Source organism: Bos indicus x Bos taurus, chromosome 7 (genome assembly GCF_003369695.1).
Source record: "Bos indicus x Bos taurus breed Angus x Brahman F1 hybrid chromosome 7, Bos_hybrid_MaternalHap_v2.0, whole genome shotgun sequence".
Lineage (NCBI taxonomy): Eukaryota > Metazoa > Chordata > Mammalia > Artiodactyla > Bovidae > Bos > Bos indicus x Bos taurus.
Window position 1 is genome coordinate 93779379 of NC_040082.1, and position 17744 is coordinate 93797122.

The following is a 17744-nucleotide window of genomic DNA, read 5'->3' on the forward strand; positions in this document are numbered from 1 at the left end:
GGGCGTGTCCGGGCCGCGGGCCGGAGCGGGTCGTGCGCGCTGAGGAGGAGCCGCCGCCGCCGTCGCCGTCGCCGCCGCTACCGCCAGCGCTACCGAGGCCGAGCGGAACCGTTAGCGCCGCGCCGCCGCCGCCCGCCTGCCCAGGAGCAGCCCCGGGCCCACCCGCCCGCGTCCAGGTGAGGCGGGGGCCTTCGACGGCGCCCGACGGGGTAGGCCGCGGCAGGCCTGAGCTCGCCTGGGCCGGCCGCGGGCGCTCGCGGGCCTGCACCGGCCGAGGCCCAGGCCGCGCCGCGCAGGGAGGGGACGCGCGCGGGCCTCGGCGAGCGGGCGGGGGCCGGCCGGTGTGGGCGCCAGCGACAGGCCCCGGGCCGGATTCCTCGGCCGCCGCGAGGGCCGAGGTAGGGGGTCGCGGCGTGGGCACGCGCCTGGCGGCCGGACTCCGCGGCCGGGCCCGGGTAGCCTTGCAAGCCGGGTATCCGGGGGCGGGAGAGCGGAGCCAGAGGCGAGGGAGTGGAGTGAGCGCCCTCAGCTCTCGGAGGTCACGGCCCCCGGGCTCGCTCCCCCGGGAAATCTTACACAATCTTTTGTAGCGGTTGTCAGAGGACCGCGGTGGATCTGAGGTCCTCTTAGAAGTGTACAAACCCTTCGGTATGTATGAGAGCCCTAGGGGAAGAAAGAAAAATATTTTTTGAACACCGTTTCTCACAAAACAGTTTCTGGGGTGTGGGACGTCTGGATTTGTAAAATGTGTGTGTGTTGAAAACACAAACTGCACGCAATTGAACAATGGGGGATGGATGCTCTTCCTTTTCCGGCGTCCTCTGCTGCTAGGCATATTAAAAATGGGTTCTGATACCCACTGTGTGCAGGGCAGGTGGAGAAGAACTTCTGCAGGTGCCGCCCCTGGAGGAACAGAGCCCCCCCTCACAGAGTATTCATGAGCGATCTGAATAGCCAAGGCTCCAAAAGTGGGACGTTGGGGAGGCGGATTCTCTCGAAAAGCGTTTCTCAACCTTGGCACTACTGACATTTTGGGTCTGATCATTCTGGGTTTGGGTGGAGGAGGGGCTGTCCCTGGCATCTACCCACTTAGATGCCAGCAGCATCTTCTTCCCCCATTTGTGAAGATCAAAAATATCTTTAGAGATTTCCGAAAGTACCACACACATACTCACATGTGTGAGAACCACTCCTGGACTAAATGAATGATCTTCCACTAGAAGCACCCCTAGCCCTATTTCTGATTCCTTGAAATCCAGAGTTCCCAAGACGTTGGACAAACTCTACTTGTGGGAGCCTTAGTTTGCTTATCTGTAGAATGGGATGGATGAGACTGTTGCTGTGCAGATTTAAGGATTTGGGAAGCCTTAGCATTCTGCATGACCTGTGCCTGAGGAGACACTGAATATATAATGTTATAAATAGTCGACCATATTTAGTGAGGATTTACTATGTGCTATCCACGGATGGACATTGATCTCCAGCCTTTGAGGTGGGTACTGTCTGTTGTAAGTTCCGTTTTAGGAACAAAGAAGCCCAGTAGGTCGCTTAGTGAGACCAGTCTCACACGGGAAAGTGGCTAATGGCAGGATTTGAACTCAGGCACTCTGACTCAGATTTCTTACCTTTAACGGCCAAGTTTTACCACTCTTATAATCCCAGCATCTGGGGGACCTGGAGAGACGTTCCATTCATGTATCACTGAGCATTTTCTGTGTGCAGAGCTTTGTGCTAGGATCTGTTATAAAAATATTTGACTTAAAGGCCCATGAAGAAAGCAAGATATATGAACATCTCAAAAGGTTTATGTTGAAGAGGCGGAGTTTCGGATTGGCTGTGTTGAGTGTGAAGTCATGGGGCAGCAAGTGGAAAATGAGAGGTTTATGAAAGTACCATCTTCCTAAGGCCCTGCTTTTGTGTCACCCCTGCCTCCCATCTCTTATCACCTTTCCGCACTCAAGCAAGGTCTGATTATGTTATTCCCAATCAAGAGTGTTTGGGTGGAAAATAAATTAATTTTTAAACCTTTTTAGGTGGCTTAAAAGCTGAAGTCGAGGATCCTTTGCACATTCTAACCACTGCCCCCCTCCCCGCCCCCCCCGCTTCCTTTCTGATTTCACCTGCACATAGGCCCCAAACTCCGACCCTCATGCCTGTTGCCCCCACTTTCTGGAATGTCGGTCTCCTCCACCTGGAGATCTCCTCTTCATGCTGTGTGGCCCAGGTTGAAGCTCACTCACTATATGAAGCCTCCCCAGACTGCTGCTCTTTCTCTGCCCTCACCAGTAGTTCCTCACTCCTGTCCGCATCTCATTCAATGGAATCAGGTTCAGTGCTGAATGGTGAAAGAAGTACAGCCGCCTCCTTTCGCCCCTAGGTGGCAGTAGCTAAGCGGCAAGGCCGACCTGAGACTGAGTCAGGGGAAGAGCAAGAGAAAACCAGCCTGTGGGAGGGAAGTTAGTTTTGCTTCCCTCCTTTAGCTGACTCTCTGCCCTCGGCTTCTGAGTCCCAGGCTCTGTTCTAGGCTCTGGGGAGGCACTGGTGATTGCAGCGAATGCACAGATTGTTTCAGCCCACTCTGTTGAGCGTGGTAATTATGGTTATGTGCCTGCTGGTGTGGAAACACAGAAAAGGAAACTGTTAACCTAGCCCTGGTGGGCAAAGGTAATCACCGTCCTGGAGGAGGTGAAACAGGAGGGGAGGGGTTATCCAGGCCCAGACTGTGGGGAAGGGCTTGGTAGGATGCAAGAACCACACCAGCCAAGGCATGGAGGTGGGGATGTCTTGGTTTGTTCAGAGACCCACACGGGATCTGGTAGTTCAGAGGCAAGAAAGGTGAAGTGAGTGGTGGTAAGAGGACTCTGATAGCTGGTGTGCAGAGGGAAAGGGTGTTGTCCTGCAGACCAGGCCGAGGGGAACTGTCTGACAGTTTGATTCCACAAAGCAAAGGGGTCAGGTCTGCGCACAAGACAAAGAGCTGGAGGAGAATATTGCTGAAAGCCAGCAAACTGCTTCGGAGGTGATGACTTTCCTGTAAATCAGAAAGGTCAAAAATATGACCCAGGGCTATGGTGGTCTGGAAGTAGGGGGTGGGTTTGAGACCCAGTTAGGGGGTAAAGGACACAGGGCTCAGTGGGTGTTTAGCTGTGGGATGTGAGAAAACACTGGGCAATGATTCGGCGCCCTGCCTGAGTGCCCAGTAGGTGGATAACGGTCACTCAGAGAAACAGAGAAGACAAAAGAAGGAGCAGTTTAGCATGTAGACATAGACAAAATAGCACATCACTTGAGTAGGATATGTGTACCTTCTGTGCATATACAGACCGAAAGTGGGGAGGTGGCAGAAGGTAGTGTCCTGTCTAGAGGTGTCGATGGGACTCGCTCATATGTTCACTGTCCATCCTCACTCGAGGGCACTGGCCAAGTCAGTGAGCACAGTTTTATAGACTGAACATGTAAAACCTTACTGTTGGCTCATTATTGTGGGAAACAGGGAGGAGGGGAAGAAATTGCCTCCTCGAGGAATTGACAACCTGAGCTGGGGAAAAAAGACATAGATGTGTGAGATTAAAGTAATGAAAGGAGGAAGCCATGGGTAGCGACAGCCTGGAGAGCCTTGAAAGAAATTATTGTTTGTTACTTGGGGTTTGTTCTTGATGAAGGAGGCGGTATCCAAACTGGTCATTGTCATCAGAGAGGCGTGGGCAGCTATTTCCAGGTGCCGCCAGCAGCCTAAGTAAGAGAAAAGGTGAATGCAGAGAAGTCCAGAACGCTGAGGGGACCGGTTTGGGCAGGCAGAGGATCAAGAAGGTGGGCTTGGAGATGAATCTAGAGAAGTATGCCAGGATCAGGTGGCACAGGGCTTCTCGACACAGTCAAGAAGTGAGTTTGGAAAAGCGCTTTTCTTTTATTCCTTTCCCCCCCTACCCCCAGATATTTATTTGTTTATTTGGCTGTGCCAGGTCTTACTTGCGTTATGTAGGATCTTTAGTTGTGGCCTGTGAACTCTTTTGTTGTGGCATTTGGGATTTAGTTCCCTGACAGAGATTGAACCTGCGCCTTCTGCATTGGAAGCGCGGAGTCAGCCACTGGGCCACCGGGGAAGCCCTGAGAGTAAGGACAGACAGACCAGTCAAGAGGCTTTGGTAGGACAGAGATGGCCCAGCACTCGCCTGAGGATCAGGACTGGGACTGCTGTTTTGTCTTCTACACCCACTGCCTTGCTCGTGCTGGCATGTGATTGCACTCTGTGTGTGCTGGGGGAAAGAAGGGAGCTCAGAGGTGACTGGATCCAGCCACCTGTCAGGGAGACAGTCATGCCAGAGGAAAGATTTACAGGAGAGGAAACAGCGCAGAGCAACCCAAAGGCAAGACTGATGTCGCCACAAACAGAAATCAGGAGACAGAGGAATGGGAGTGAACTGGGGGGAGAAGGCCAAACAGTGCTTGGTGTGAAATAATCATGTGGCAGGGAGACTGGATAGGAGTCAGTCTGCCGAGAAGCTGACAGTGACCTGAACAGGGACAATGGCAGAGAGATGGAGGGAGAGTGAGGCATCTCAGATGCAAAACCAGCAGAAACTGGTGCTCACTTAGGCTTGGGGGATGGGAGAGGTGGCCTGGGGGACAAGTGTAAATGGGTGCCACCAAATGAAGTGATTCAGGGGGAGGGGAAGGTTTGAAGAGGGGGGTGAGAACAGAAGGAGACATGAGGATGCTTGCACCTGGAGGTGGGGAGGACAGGGAGACACGTGCTCACCTTGACTTTGTTGGTAAAGTCAGAGTGAGAGGACGAGACTTGAATGAGGTTCATGTTGCTGGTGAACAGATGAGGAGACCCGCCAGTTCGTCTCAGGATATGTGTGTAATTGATGCGTGACTGACCAGGGACTACCACGGATCTCTTCTGTGTCCCATGGGTGCTTGTGATCCCTGGCTCTGGAATGCACCGTGGCTTCCGTGGAACCCAGGCCCGTTAGAAATGGCCTCAGAGGTACGGATCATTTCCAGGGCCCCAAGTGGAAAGGGTCAGTGTGGTCCTTAGTGGGCGCTCGCCACGTGTCAGGAACTGTGCTGAGAGCTGAAGCAGGGGGTGACACCTCAGTCTGCAGACAGGGAGACGGAAGCTCCGGGAAAGGAAGTGACATCCCTGACAGTTCAGCTGATGAGCAGTAAGGTTAGTGTTGGAGCTCAGGTCTGTTAAAGCCCGTGGGTTTTTCCTCCTGGGCCAGGTTGCTCTGCAGTTTCATGTGAGAGCCCTGGAGGGGCCTTGATCAACTGGAACTCCTAGCAGGGCTGTGGGTGTGATCCAGTGCCCTCGGGGTCTATGGAACGCTCTGGCTGGACTGGACACCCAGCTGCACCCACTCTGCCTCTTTCCTGGGCTTCTCAGACTGGCAGGCATGGACTTGCTGTGACTTAGCTGTCCCCATTGGACAGCTTTCGTCACCGTGGGCTGTGGGAAGGGACGAGGAAGGAAACTGAGTTGATCTCAGTGAGCCCTTACCTTGCGTAGTGGTTGTAATTGGGTCAGGTAGCGCTGTCAGTTTTTTTTTCTGGCACCACAGCGTTTCCTGGGTGACCTTACACTCCTAAGACTTTCACCTTGAAGAACTCAGGACTTTGCATCTGGAAAGGACGGCAGAAATAATTGAGTCCAGGCCCTGTCGTGTGATGTGTGAGGTGTCAGGGTTGAGCCCCAGGATATATTTGACTTGTTCTAGTTTTGTTCTGGCCCAAGTAGAAAGCCTGTTCTGTGACTATAAACCAAGACAGATGCTCATAGGTGCCTGGTGGAAACTGATCTTGCTGCTTTGCATATGTACCGCCTACATATGCTTTTATATCATTTATATACACACACACATACACTCACATGTATAGGGTATCTCTCCCTTATATACACAGTAGGTATACTACTGATGTGAGCAACATCTTTGAAGTCACACGACCAGAACTTTTGAAAATAGCTCAGTAGGGCTGAAAACCCTCAGAGATCGTCCCAACGGGACTTCTCCATCACAGATCCGTTACCAGAAACATTTCCAAATTAGCAGGGATCACTTTGCTACACTAAGTTTCTCCTTTTGCTCCCTGCAACTGACTTTGGTGCACGGGTTGGGCTGGGATGGGATGACCATAATAAAGTAAGATATTAAATGTATTAAATAGATTGTCGATACAATTTCTAGCCACCCTTCTTTAACATCAAATAATGCATATACATATGATTCCCAGTGTGCCTGTACCCCTCTTCTGTGTGTGCCTGGTATGTTTGCCAGATACCCCTGGGGACCCTTGGCAACAGTGATGTAGCCTTGACCCTCAAAACTTTCACTGATGTGGGTGAAAAGCAAATAATTATGAGTCAGAGTGATTTGTGCAACAATGAAGGTTCACACCAGCAGTGTACAGGCACTGAGAACAAGAGCAACTGAGCATCCTGGGAGATTATTTAAAGATAAATGAAGAGGTGATGGAGAGGGAGGGCTGTCCCTGTCAAGAGAGCAGCTGAAACAAAAGCACAGAAAGATGAAGGTCCGCAGCATGCTGGGGACGGTCAAGTGAAGGGAGAAGGGGGGACGAGCAGGGGCCGTTGTAGCAGGCCTGGCATTTTATCCTTGGAAGACTGCTCTGCAGCAACAACTTGAGGGTTGGTCCTGCCACTAATTAACAGGGTGATGACTGCCCCTGGACAAAGTCGTGTAACCTCTGAGCCTCAGCAGGTGGTGACTCCACTGTCAGGGAGAACCGGCGGGGGCGGGAAGTGGGGGAGCTGGCTTGGTGGGGCTGGGGGGGGTAACCTGGAGATGTCTACAGGACTGCCACTTGGAGGGACGCTGAGTAACAGGAGGCAGGGTCTGGCGAGTGAGAGATGGCTGGAGTCATCGATTGTCAGGCAGACACCAAGACCAGGTTGTGGTTGGTGCTTCCGGGGACAGCTATGCAGATTTGGAAAGGTCAGGGGAAGGGACGTGAACTGCAGGGTGGCACCGAAGCACCAAGAAACTGCTCTTGGGGTTTGAGTTCTTCAGCGGTGCCAGTTGACCAAGAATGGGGCCCACAGGGGGCTGCTCAGCCTTGACTGGGCATGTCAGGAGGAGGCAGCAATGCCAAGGACAGGGCTGTCATGCAGAAGCTTCACGCTTTCAATCTTTACAAAAATTTAAAAAAAAAAATTTTTTTTTTTTTTTTTTGGTCGCACCATGGCACGGCATATGGGGAATTCCCTGACCAAGGCTTAAACCAGTGCCCCCTGCAGTGAACAGGCAGAATCTTAACCACTGGACCACCAGGAAAGTCCCTAAAATTTATTTTTTAATTCAGTTTTCGTTGTAGAGTTGAATTTTTACAAATGAATATGACCACCACCGTGAAAGAGGAGAGTGAAAACGTTGGCTTAAAGCTCAACATTCAGAAACAAAGATCATGGCATCTAGTCCCATCACTTCACGGGAAATAGATGGGGAAACAGTGGAAACAGTGTCAGACTTTATTTTTTTGGACTCCAAAATCACTGCAGATGGTGACTGCAGCCATGAAATTAAAAGACCCTTACTCCTTGAAAGAAAAGTTATGACCAACCTAGATAGCATATTGAAAAGCAGAGACATTACTTTGCCAACAAAGGTCTGTCTAGTCAAGGCTATGGTTTTTCCAGTGGTCATGTATGGATGCGAGATTTGGACTGTGAAGAAAGCTGAGTGCCGAAGAATTGATGCTTTTGAACTGTGGTGTTGGAGAAGACTCTTGAGAGTCCCCTGGACTGCAAGGAGATCCAACCAGTCCATTCCAAAGGAGATCAGCCCTGGGTGTTCTTTGGAAGGAGTGATGCTAAAGCTGAAACTCCAGTACTTTGGCCACCTCATGCGAAGAGTTGACTCATTGGAAAAGACTCTGATGCTGGGAGGGATTGGAGGCAGGAGGAGAAGGGGACGACAGAGGATGAGATGGCTGGATGGCATCACCAACTCGATGGACTTGAGTTTGAGTGAACTCCAGGAGATGGTGATGGACAGGGAGGCCTGGCGTGCTGCAATTCATGGGGTCACAAAGAGTCGGACACAACTGAGCAACTGAACTGAACTGAACTGAATGATCATGATGTTGGAAAATTTTATCACCTGGGAAACAAAAATATTGTTCTCCTTGTGAAGTCAACCCTTCCCCCACTGCTTGCGCCTGGCAACCACTGATTTATCTGTAACCTCTGGAGAAGCTTTTGCCTTTTCCAGAATGGAACCATGCAGTAGCCTTTGAGTCTGTTTTCAGTCACTCAGCAAAATGTATGTGAGAGTCTTACGAATTGCGTGAATAGTAGTACCTTTTTAATTGTTGAATACTGTTCCATCGTATGGTGTACTGTAGTTTATCCACTGGAGGTTCAAGGGACTTTTGGATTGTTCCAGTTTTTGGCAGTTATGAAGAAGAGTGCTCTGCATGTAAATCAATGACATTATTACACACCTTCATACCCTACACAGAAATAAACTCATACTGGATTAAAGACTTATTAAGACATGACACCATAAAAACTCATAGAATAAAACATAAAGCATTCTTTGACATAAATTATACCATTTTTTTCTTAGGTCAATTTCCCAGGCAATAGAAATAAAAGCAAAAATAAACAAGTGAAATCTAATCAGACTTACAAGCTTTTGCACAGCAAAGGAAACGATAAACAAAATGAAAAGACAGCCTACAGCCCGGGAGAAAAAATTTGCAAATGATGCAACTGACAAGGGCTTACTTTCCAAAATATACAAATAGCTCATACAACTCGGAAAAAAACAACCCAATCAAAAAATGGGCAGGAGACCTAAATAGACTTTTCTCCAAAGAAGACAGGTGGTCAATAAGTACATGAAAAGATGCTCAACATTGCTATTAGAGAAATGCAAAACAAAACCACAGCAAGGTATCACCTCACACCAGTCAGAATAGCCATCATCAAAAAGTCTACAAATAATAAATGCTGGAGAAAGTGTGGAGAAAAAGGAACCTTCTTCCACTGCTGGTGGGAATGTAAATGGGTACAGTCACTATGGGGAACAGTATGGAAGTTTCTCAGAAGAACTAAAAATAGAGCTACCATAGGATCCAGCAATTCCCCTCCTGGGCATATATCCAAATAAAACTAACTCAAAAAGATACGTGCACCCCTATGTTCATAGCAGCAGTATTCACAATAGCAAGACATGGAAACAGCCTAAATGCCCTTAAACAGGGGAATGGATGTAGAACATGTGGTACATATACACAATGGCATACTACTCAGGCATAAAAAAAGAATGAAATAATGCCATTTGTGGCAGCATGGATGGACCTAGAGATTATCACATTAAGTGAAGTAATTCAGAAAGAAAAAGACAAATACCATGTGAGATGTCACTTATATGTGGAATCTAAAGTATGGCACAAGTTAACCTGTGAACAAAATAGAAACTGACTCAGACACAGAGAACATGCTTGTGGTTGCCAAGGGGGAGGGAAGGGATAGCAGATGCAAACATATATATATAGGCTGGGTAAACAACAAGATCCTACTGTATAGCATAGGGAACTATATTCCATATCCCATAATAAACCAAAATGGAAAAGATGATGAAAAAACAAACACATAAAAAATAAAAACTGAATGTTTAAAAAAATGAATAAAGCTGCTATTAACATTACTGCATAGGTTTTTATATAAACAAAAGTTTTTATTTTCTGTGTGTGAGTACTAGGACTAGGGTTGCTGGGTCATATGGTAAGTTTATGTTTAATTATAAGAAGCTGCCAAGCTGTTGTCCACAGCGGCTTTAACATTTTTATATTGCTACCAGCAATACATGAGAGTTCTAGTTTCTCCACTGCCTCACCAGAGCTCAGTATGGTCTGTTGTCATTGTTTGCTTTCTTGCTTTTATTTTTGTTTTAGACCTCCTGTAGGCCTAGATGGGTAACAGTGTTTTGATGTGGTTTGTCTGTCTTTTGGTCATGCAGGATCTTAGTTTCCCGACCAAGATTGAACCTAGGCCCTTGGCAATGAAAGTGTGCAGTCCTAACCACTGGACTGCCAGGGAATTCCCTTGATGTGGTTTTAATTTGTGTTTTCCTGATAACTGATAATGTTGAGCATCTTTTCATGTGTTTGTTTGCCATCCATATATCTTTTTTGGCTTGGTATCTGTTCACATTGTTTGCTATTTAAAAAATTGAGTTGTTTTCTTACTGTTAAGTGTCAGAGGTTTTTCTTTAAAAAAAAAAAAAAAGTTCTGGATACAAGACCTTTCTCAGACACATGATTTGCAAATATAATCTTCTGGATTATAATTTTCATAGCAGTGTCTTTTTTGCAAGAGCAAAAGTTTTCCATTTTGATGATATCCAGTTTATCAATTTTCTTTTAAATGGATCTGGCTTCGTGCATGGTACCTAAGAAATCTTTGCTTCACCCAGTGTCACAAAGATTTTCTCCAAGAAATTTTTCTATTTTTACATTTTAGAACAGAGGTCGGCACACTTTTTCTGTAAAGAGCCAGATGGTAAATATTTTCAGCTTTATGGACCATATGGTCCCTGTCACAGCTACTCAGCTCTGTCACTGGAGTGCAAAAACAGCCATAGACAGAACATAAACAAATGAGAGTAGCTATGTGCCAATAAAACTTTATTTATAAAAACAGGCTGTGGTCTGAACAAATTTGGCCCATGGGCCATGGTTTGCCAACCACTGATTTAGAAAGCAAATTTTTTGCCAGGCATTGAGGACAGCCCACTCTGGTAATTACTGCCCAGTTTATTATCTGTGAAATCCATGTGAGAGAAAAGGCAGAAGAGTAAAACAAGAGTGGAGAGGGAGATAGAGGGAAAAATGGGGAAGGAGGAAGAAAAAGATTTGAGTCACATTTTGAGCAAACTTCAGCATGCATTTTAATTCTTTAGTTAATCCTTGTACTTTGGTTCAGGCTTCAGCCAGTGTTTTTGTTTGTTTCTGAGCTGCTGCTGCTGCTAAGTTGCTTCAGTCGTGTCCGACTGTGAGACCGCGTAGATAGCAGCCCACCAGGTCCCTCCATCCCTGGGATTCTTCAGGCAGGAACACTGGAGTGGGTTGCCATTTCCTTCTCCAGTGATCTTAAAATCTCATGGCTACAGACAGTTTAACAGGTTTGTGGAGTTTTTCCTGATCAAACCTGTTAATGCCATGCTTTTTACTGAAAATGGTATTTATTTAACCATCTCCCATTAATACATATTTATGTTTTGTTTTGTTTGGCCTTGAGGCATGTGGGATCTTAGTTCCCTAACCAGGGATCAAACCTAGGTCCCCTGCGGAGTCTTAACCACTGGACCTCCAGGGAAGTCTCTAATACATGTTTAGATTATATCCAGTGTTTTACCAGCCTTGGGGTCAGCATGTTCCTTGCACATATTTCCCTGCACTTGTGTGATTATTTCTGTAGAGCAGTTTCCTGCAGCTCTAAGTCAGAGGGTAGCGTTCACATTAAATATTTTGATAGGCCTGCCATGTTGTCTTTCCAAAAGGTTGCACTTTGCACACTCATATTGGTGGTATATAAGAGTGTTTAAAAAAAGGTGGGGGAAGGGTGTGTTTTTTTCTCCACTTATCCTTACTTACTGCTAAGTCACTTCAGTCGTGTCTGACTCTGTGCGACCCCGGAGATGGCAGCCCACCAGGCTCCCCCATCCCTGGGATTCTCCAGGCAAGAACACTGGAGTGGGTTGCCATTTCCTTCTGCAGTGCATGAAAGTGAAAAGTGAAAGTGAAGTTGCTCAGTCGAGTCCGACCCTAAGCGACCCCATGGACTGCAGTCTTCCAGGCTCCTCCGTCCATGGGATTTTCCAGGCAAGAGTACTGGAGTGGGGTGCCATTGCCTTCTCCTTACTTACACTGGGTTTTATCCATCCTGGATTGTAGTCCCTCTGACTGACACAAAGTAGCATCTACTTTTATTTTGCATTTTCTTCATTGTTTGTGAACTTGAACCTCTTTTCTTGCCTTATTGGCTGTTTAACTGCCAGCATCTATTAGTTTCCGCTCATATCCTTGGTCCATTTCTCTGTTAGTGATACATTGGCTTTTTTCATATTGATTTCTAGATACCTTGAATCAGTTTTTCTCAGTGTCAGCAGTACTGACACTTTAGATAATTTCTGGTTGTGGGGGCTGTCTTGTCCTGTGCCTTATGGAGTGTTTAGCAGCATCCCTGGCCTCTAACCACTGGGTGCCAGTGGCACAAGGCTCTCCCATCCTGTTGGCCAGCAGTGCCCCCAGATGCTGCCCAGTGTCCCACGGAGGACAGGGCAAAATCACCCAAGGTGAGAACCCAGCTCTAAGTGAGATAATAAGGAGCTGGCACTTTCTCCCTGTCAGCCTGCTGCTTGCCTGTAATGTCTTTGCCATCCACGAGTTTCTAACCTTGTGAAGTCTCCCTTTCCAATCTTTTCTTTTATGACTCTTGATGCTAAACTAACTGCTTTTTAAAGAGCAGGAAGCATAGACCATTTTCAAAAAAGAAATACTAGGAGACAAGACTGATTCTGCATGTTGTGTACAGTCTGAAGCAAGTGAGAGCTGGAAGGTAGAGAAGACCTGAATGTCTCCCCCAGGAAACTCAGAACCAGACCTGATTCCTCTCTCCGTGTTGTTATGGGGCATGCGGGAAATCCTGTGCAGGAGATGCGTACTGGTTTTTATATAACCGCTGGCAAGACTATTTTTAGAGGAGGCGAAATGCTCTAGACACTGGGCACTGGGTTTTGAAGCATAAAGTCAGAACTGGGCAGTAAGAATCTGGAGAAAGGGTTGGGCTGCCCTGGAGACCTCCCGACTAGTGGGCAGCAGGGCCTTTTTCTCAGTGATGACTTTCAGCTCCATAGAGATGCCTGCTTCTTTAGAGTCAAGGACACAGGACTTCACAGCAGTGCCTGTGAGCAAAACCTCGAGTGAGTGGTGCTTCCAGAAGAGCAGTTTTGAGCCAACTTTCCTCTGAAGCTATCTTTGTGCCCTGCTGGTGTTGCTGAAAGTCAGGATTTCTGTAGGCAGCTTAAGGTGTTCCAGAACCTGCCAGCTTTGGAGACAAAGGTCCCCTAACTGGTAGAGAAATCGTAACCTCTTTCCTAGCTCAGTCACTCTGTCTTGTGAGGAAAGCAGTGCAGAGGCCCTCTGCCTGCTGGCCGGAGAACAGACAGGGTGTCTGGGTAGACTGCCCCGGCGCTCGTTGCAGGCTCCTCCATGTCCCGCTGCATCAGTAGTGCACATGGAGACCCGACAAAGCAATCCAAGATCTTTAGAGTGTTCTCAAGACGCCCCAAACACTTTTCCCAGAGGCTCCAATCATGGTACTGGAATTGTTTGTGGGCTTGCTTCTTTAAAGCCCTCTTATTAAGTGCAAATGGTTAAACTTGGACTAGTTCTGGTTTTGTTTCAGTAGACTTTATTTTTAGAGCAGTTTTAGGTTCATAGAAAGATTGTGAAGAGAGTCCAGAGTGAATTTCCCTATACCCTTCCACAGGCACAGTTTCCGTCCCCTATTACTAAATCTTGCCTTAGTGTGGTATTTTGTTGTAATAGATGAACCCTTGTTGTTACCTAACTAAAGCCCAGGGTTTGCCTTAGAGTTCTCTCTTAGAAAAAAAAAATCTTCTTTATTTGTTTATTTTTGGTTGTGCTAGGTCTTCCTCGCTACATGTGGACTTTCTCTAGTTGCAGTGAGCAGGGGCTCCTCGTCATTGCAGTGCATGGGCTTCTCATTGCAGGGGCTTCTCTTGTTGCAGAGAACGGGCTCTGGGCCCACGGGCTTCAGTGGTTGCAGCTCATGGGCTCCAGAGCACGGGCTCAGTAGTTGTGGTGCACAGACTTAGTTGCTCCACGGCGTGTGGGATCTTCCTAGACCAGGGACCAAACCCATGTGCCCTGCATGAGCAGGCAGATTCTTATCCACAGTGCCACCAGAGAAGTCCTAGACTTTACTCTTCACTTTAAACCTTCTGTGGGTTTGGTCAAATGTATGATGACATGTATCCCCCATTATACCCTCAGAGAACAGCGTCGCTACCCTAAAAACCCCTGTGCCCTACCTATTCGTCCCCCTTTCCCTGAAACTCCTGATCTTGCAGTCTCTCTAGTTTTGCCTTTGCCACAATGTCACATACTGGAGACCCCCTAGTATGTAGCCTTTCAAGCTTTCATTCAGCAGTGTGCATGTAAGGCTCCTCCATGTCTGTGGCTTCCTGGCTTCTGTCTTCTTGGCACTGAAGAACTTTCCACTGTGTGTGTGTTACCAGATGACTGGCGTGTGTTTCTCCATTCACCCACTGAAGGGCATCCTGGCTGCCTCCAGTCTGGGGGCGGTTACGAATAAAGCTGCTATAAACATCCACATGCAGGTTTTTGCGTGGACATAAGTTGAACTTGTAGCATTGAAAAGAAAAATGTCTGAAGTGCAAACACAGTCATGAGCATTGCTTTGATATCCTGCAGTGGGAATGTTTGGAATTTACTTCATTTTTTCCTCCCCCTGCAGATTTTTTTAAAAAAATACAATGTCTAATGGTTATGAAGACCACATGGCCGAAGACTGCAGGGACGACATCGGGAGAACAAATCTGATCGTCAACTACCTCCCTCAGAACATGACCCAGGATGAGCTACGAAGTCTGTTCAGCAGTATTGGTGAAGTGGAATCTGCAAAACTTATTCGGGATAAAGTGGCAGGTAAAGAAACAGAGCCATTTTTGTGTGTGTTGGGTGGGGGGGCGGTATCTGGGGCAGTCCCACCAAGCCCTGTTTCTTAGCCAGGAAGTTTCATTTTTATCTCAACTCTGTTTTGCTCCCTTCCTGGTGTAAGATTGGCTGTAGGTTCCCAAAGGAGGAAAAATCCATCCTGAGATGGAGAATATGTACAAAACAAGACAGTGGGAGGGGAGGGAAGATGAGGAGACAGGAAGGAGAAACGGGGATGCTGTGAGAGCTGGAAGGGGCATGGTTCCAGCTGCAGAGGGACCCTAGCCAGTGTCCTGCCTGGGGCAGGCCCAGCCCATCTTCTCAGGCAGTGCATTCAAGGTCAGACCTGCAGCAGAGCACTGAGTCAGTCCCCTGTGGGCAGCCCTTCGCTAGGTTTGGGCCACCCTGACTCTCTGTTCTCGTGCTGTCAACTTGAACATCTGAAACTGAGCTTGAACTCTCACGGGGGTTGGAGCAGGGGAGCAGAGGATCATGGGTGGGCCATGGATTTGGCAGGCAGGCAGGCGCAAAGCTCCACCCTCCCACAGCACCTCAGTGTCCCCATCCACGAAGTGGGGGTGGTGGCACCTGCCTTCCTCACGATGCTACCTACTGCCTAAGGGTTTGCAGAAGGCCAGTACCTGGTAAGGCCCTCTGTAAGGAGGCCTCTGTTCTGAGAGCAAGGTTGCAAGGGTTCTAGAGAGAAATGTGAAGAGACCTGGGGCTGTGAAGCACTTGCTTTCTTTCCTTCCCAGGGAGGTACGTTTGGGGAGCCCTCCTTTACCTCCCCCTCCCCCCTCCTCCCCCTCATCTCTGTCCAGCTCTTCTGAGGAATGGCCAGTCCTCTCAGCAGTGCTCTGGCTCCCACCCTGGCTTGTAAGATCTTGATTCCCTACACTGAAAAATAATTTCAAGTCAAAGTCATATTTATTATGGAAATATTATATTGGGTTGGCCAAAGAGTTCGTTCGGGCTTCTCTGTAGCATCTTATGGAAAAACCTGAACTTTTTGGCCAACCCAAGATTTAAGTTTACATTAGAATAATTCTATTGAACCCCATGTACCCATTGTCCTGTTTCATCAACTCTCAGCATTTGCCAGTAACTCTAAGATGCCTGTCCCCAAGGTGAGTCCCGTAGAGGCTGGCTGACCACGGTACAGGGAGTTAGTTCATCAGAGGAGGATTTTGGTTTTTTGTTTTTAAAACAAGGTTTTGGTTTTATTTGATTGTTTATTTGGCTGCACGGGGTCTTAGTTGCAGCATGTGAGCTCTCAGTTCCCTGACCAGGGGTTGAATCCGGGCCCCTGCACTGGGAGCTCGGAGTCTCAGCCACTGGATCAGTAGGGAAGTCCCAGAGAGAGGACTTTGAACTCAGAGTCCTTTAATGATCCTCCAAATTCTGAGAGTCTGCAGTTTATTACATGTCTTCAAAATAGGGGCTTTAGATAATACACAAAATTGAACAGTGTTGGAATGTCAGACAGAAATTCCTCTCTGTCTCCAGTTCCAGAAGACCATCCTTAATAAGAATCCTTGTTCAGAGAGGTTTTGAAATTCTTCTGCGCTGCTTCTGAGTCTTGCCTTTCTCCTCTTGTGTTCTGGCAGAAGGAAATTTTCAGTCCCGGCAATATTCCTGACTCCTCTGTCTCTTGGCTTGTTGGCGTTTTTCAAAGGCATTAGAGCTATGTTAATAGGAACACCTAGATTTGGTGAGATGAGTCCAGAGAGAACTGGTTTTGAGAACCAGTGAAATCAGCACAGGCATGATTTGGAAATTATTTCAGTTCAGAAATAAAGATTTTCTGCTCTCTGGGCAAGTTTGAGTGTAATGCATTGGGAGTTGTAGAGTAGATGAGCCTGGGTTGACATTTCAGCTCTGCATCTCGCATCTTATAGTTCTTTATTTAAATTAAAAAAAAAAATATATACACACACACACACACACACGCATATATATTTATTTATTTATTATTTGCTTGCTCCAGGTCTTAGTTGCAGCATGTGGGATCTAGTTCCCTGACCAGGGATCGAACCTGGGCTTACTGCATTAGGAGCGCAGAGTCTTAGCCCCTGGACCAGGGAAGTCCCTGCTGCTGCTGTTGTTTAGTCTCTCAGTCATGTTGACTCTGTAACCCCATGGACTGTAGCCCGCCAGGCCCCTCTGTCCATGGGATTCTCCAGGCAAGAAAACTTGAGTGGGTTGCCATTTCCTTCTTCAGGGGATCTTACTGACCCAGGGACTGGATCTGAGTCTCCTGCATTGGCAGATTCTTTACTGCTAAGCCACCTGGGAAACCGCAGTCCTTGCTAGTAGTTCTTTAAATTGAATGAACTTAATTTTATGGAAAACTTACCTCATTCGCTTTTCTCCTCTTGGCACCAGTGTGTGATAACTTCTTCAAGGCTGGTTCTCACTCCATCTTGTCCTCTGTTATATTCCTCTGGTGAAGCCCTGGACATGGTTACCTTTCTCAGTCTGCTTTCTCCCAGCCTGGCTCAGGTACCCATCCCAAAAAGACTCTTGCATCATGGCAGACAGGCACCTTGTCCAGTCAAACCTCAGCCAAGCTTGCAACATGGACATCTCCGTGCCCTACATGAGCCATTTCAGCACATATTCTCCCCTCAGGCCCCGATTCCTCTCGCGTAACAGCCATTTCACCTCTGTCCTAGATCCCTTCCCGTCTCAGCATCCAAAGAACCTCAAGTTATGCAAGTACCTACTTTTCTGGGTCTTTCCAGGATCTGCCACCAGCATTCAAACACGCTCCAGTCTCTGTTGTCTTTAAGAGTCCTTGCTCGATGCCCGGACCCCCTGTAGCTCAGGGTTTCTCCACTTGACGTTTGAAACTGGGTAAGTCTTGAGGGAGGGCCATCCTGTAGGTTGCTTCCCTAGCCTCTGCCCTGTAGGTGCTGGGGGCGCCTTCTAAGTTGTGAAAACCAAAAGAGGTCCCCAGAAGTGCAGAATAGCCCCCAGATGAGAAGCTCCTCTGGCTGACATCCACCCTC

General features: G+C 47.8%; 1 protein-coding gene across 1 annotated transcript in view; it reads left to right on the plus strand.

The window, feature by feature from the left end:
* The first annotated feature begins 23 nt into the window (after positions 1 to 23).
* The window catches only part of ELAVL1 (ELAV like RNA binding protein 1), a 40532-nt gene continuing 22811 nt past the window's right edge, over positions 24 to 17744 (plus strand). The window contains exons 1-2 of the mRNA XM_027547546.1: positions 24 to 176; positions 14534 to 14724. Of these exons, the coding sequence (XP_027403347.1) occupies positions 14553 to 14724 (172 nt within the window). The 5' untranslated portion in view covers positions 24 to 176; positions 14534 to 14552. The remainder of the gene's footprint in view (positions 177 to 14533; positions 14725 to 17744) is intronic.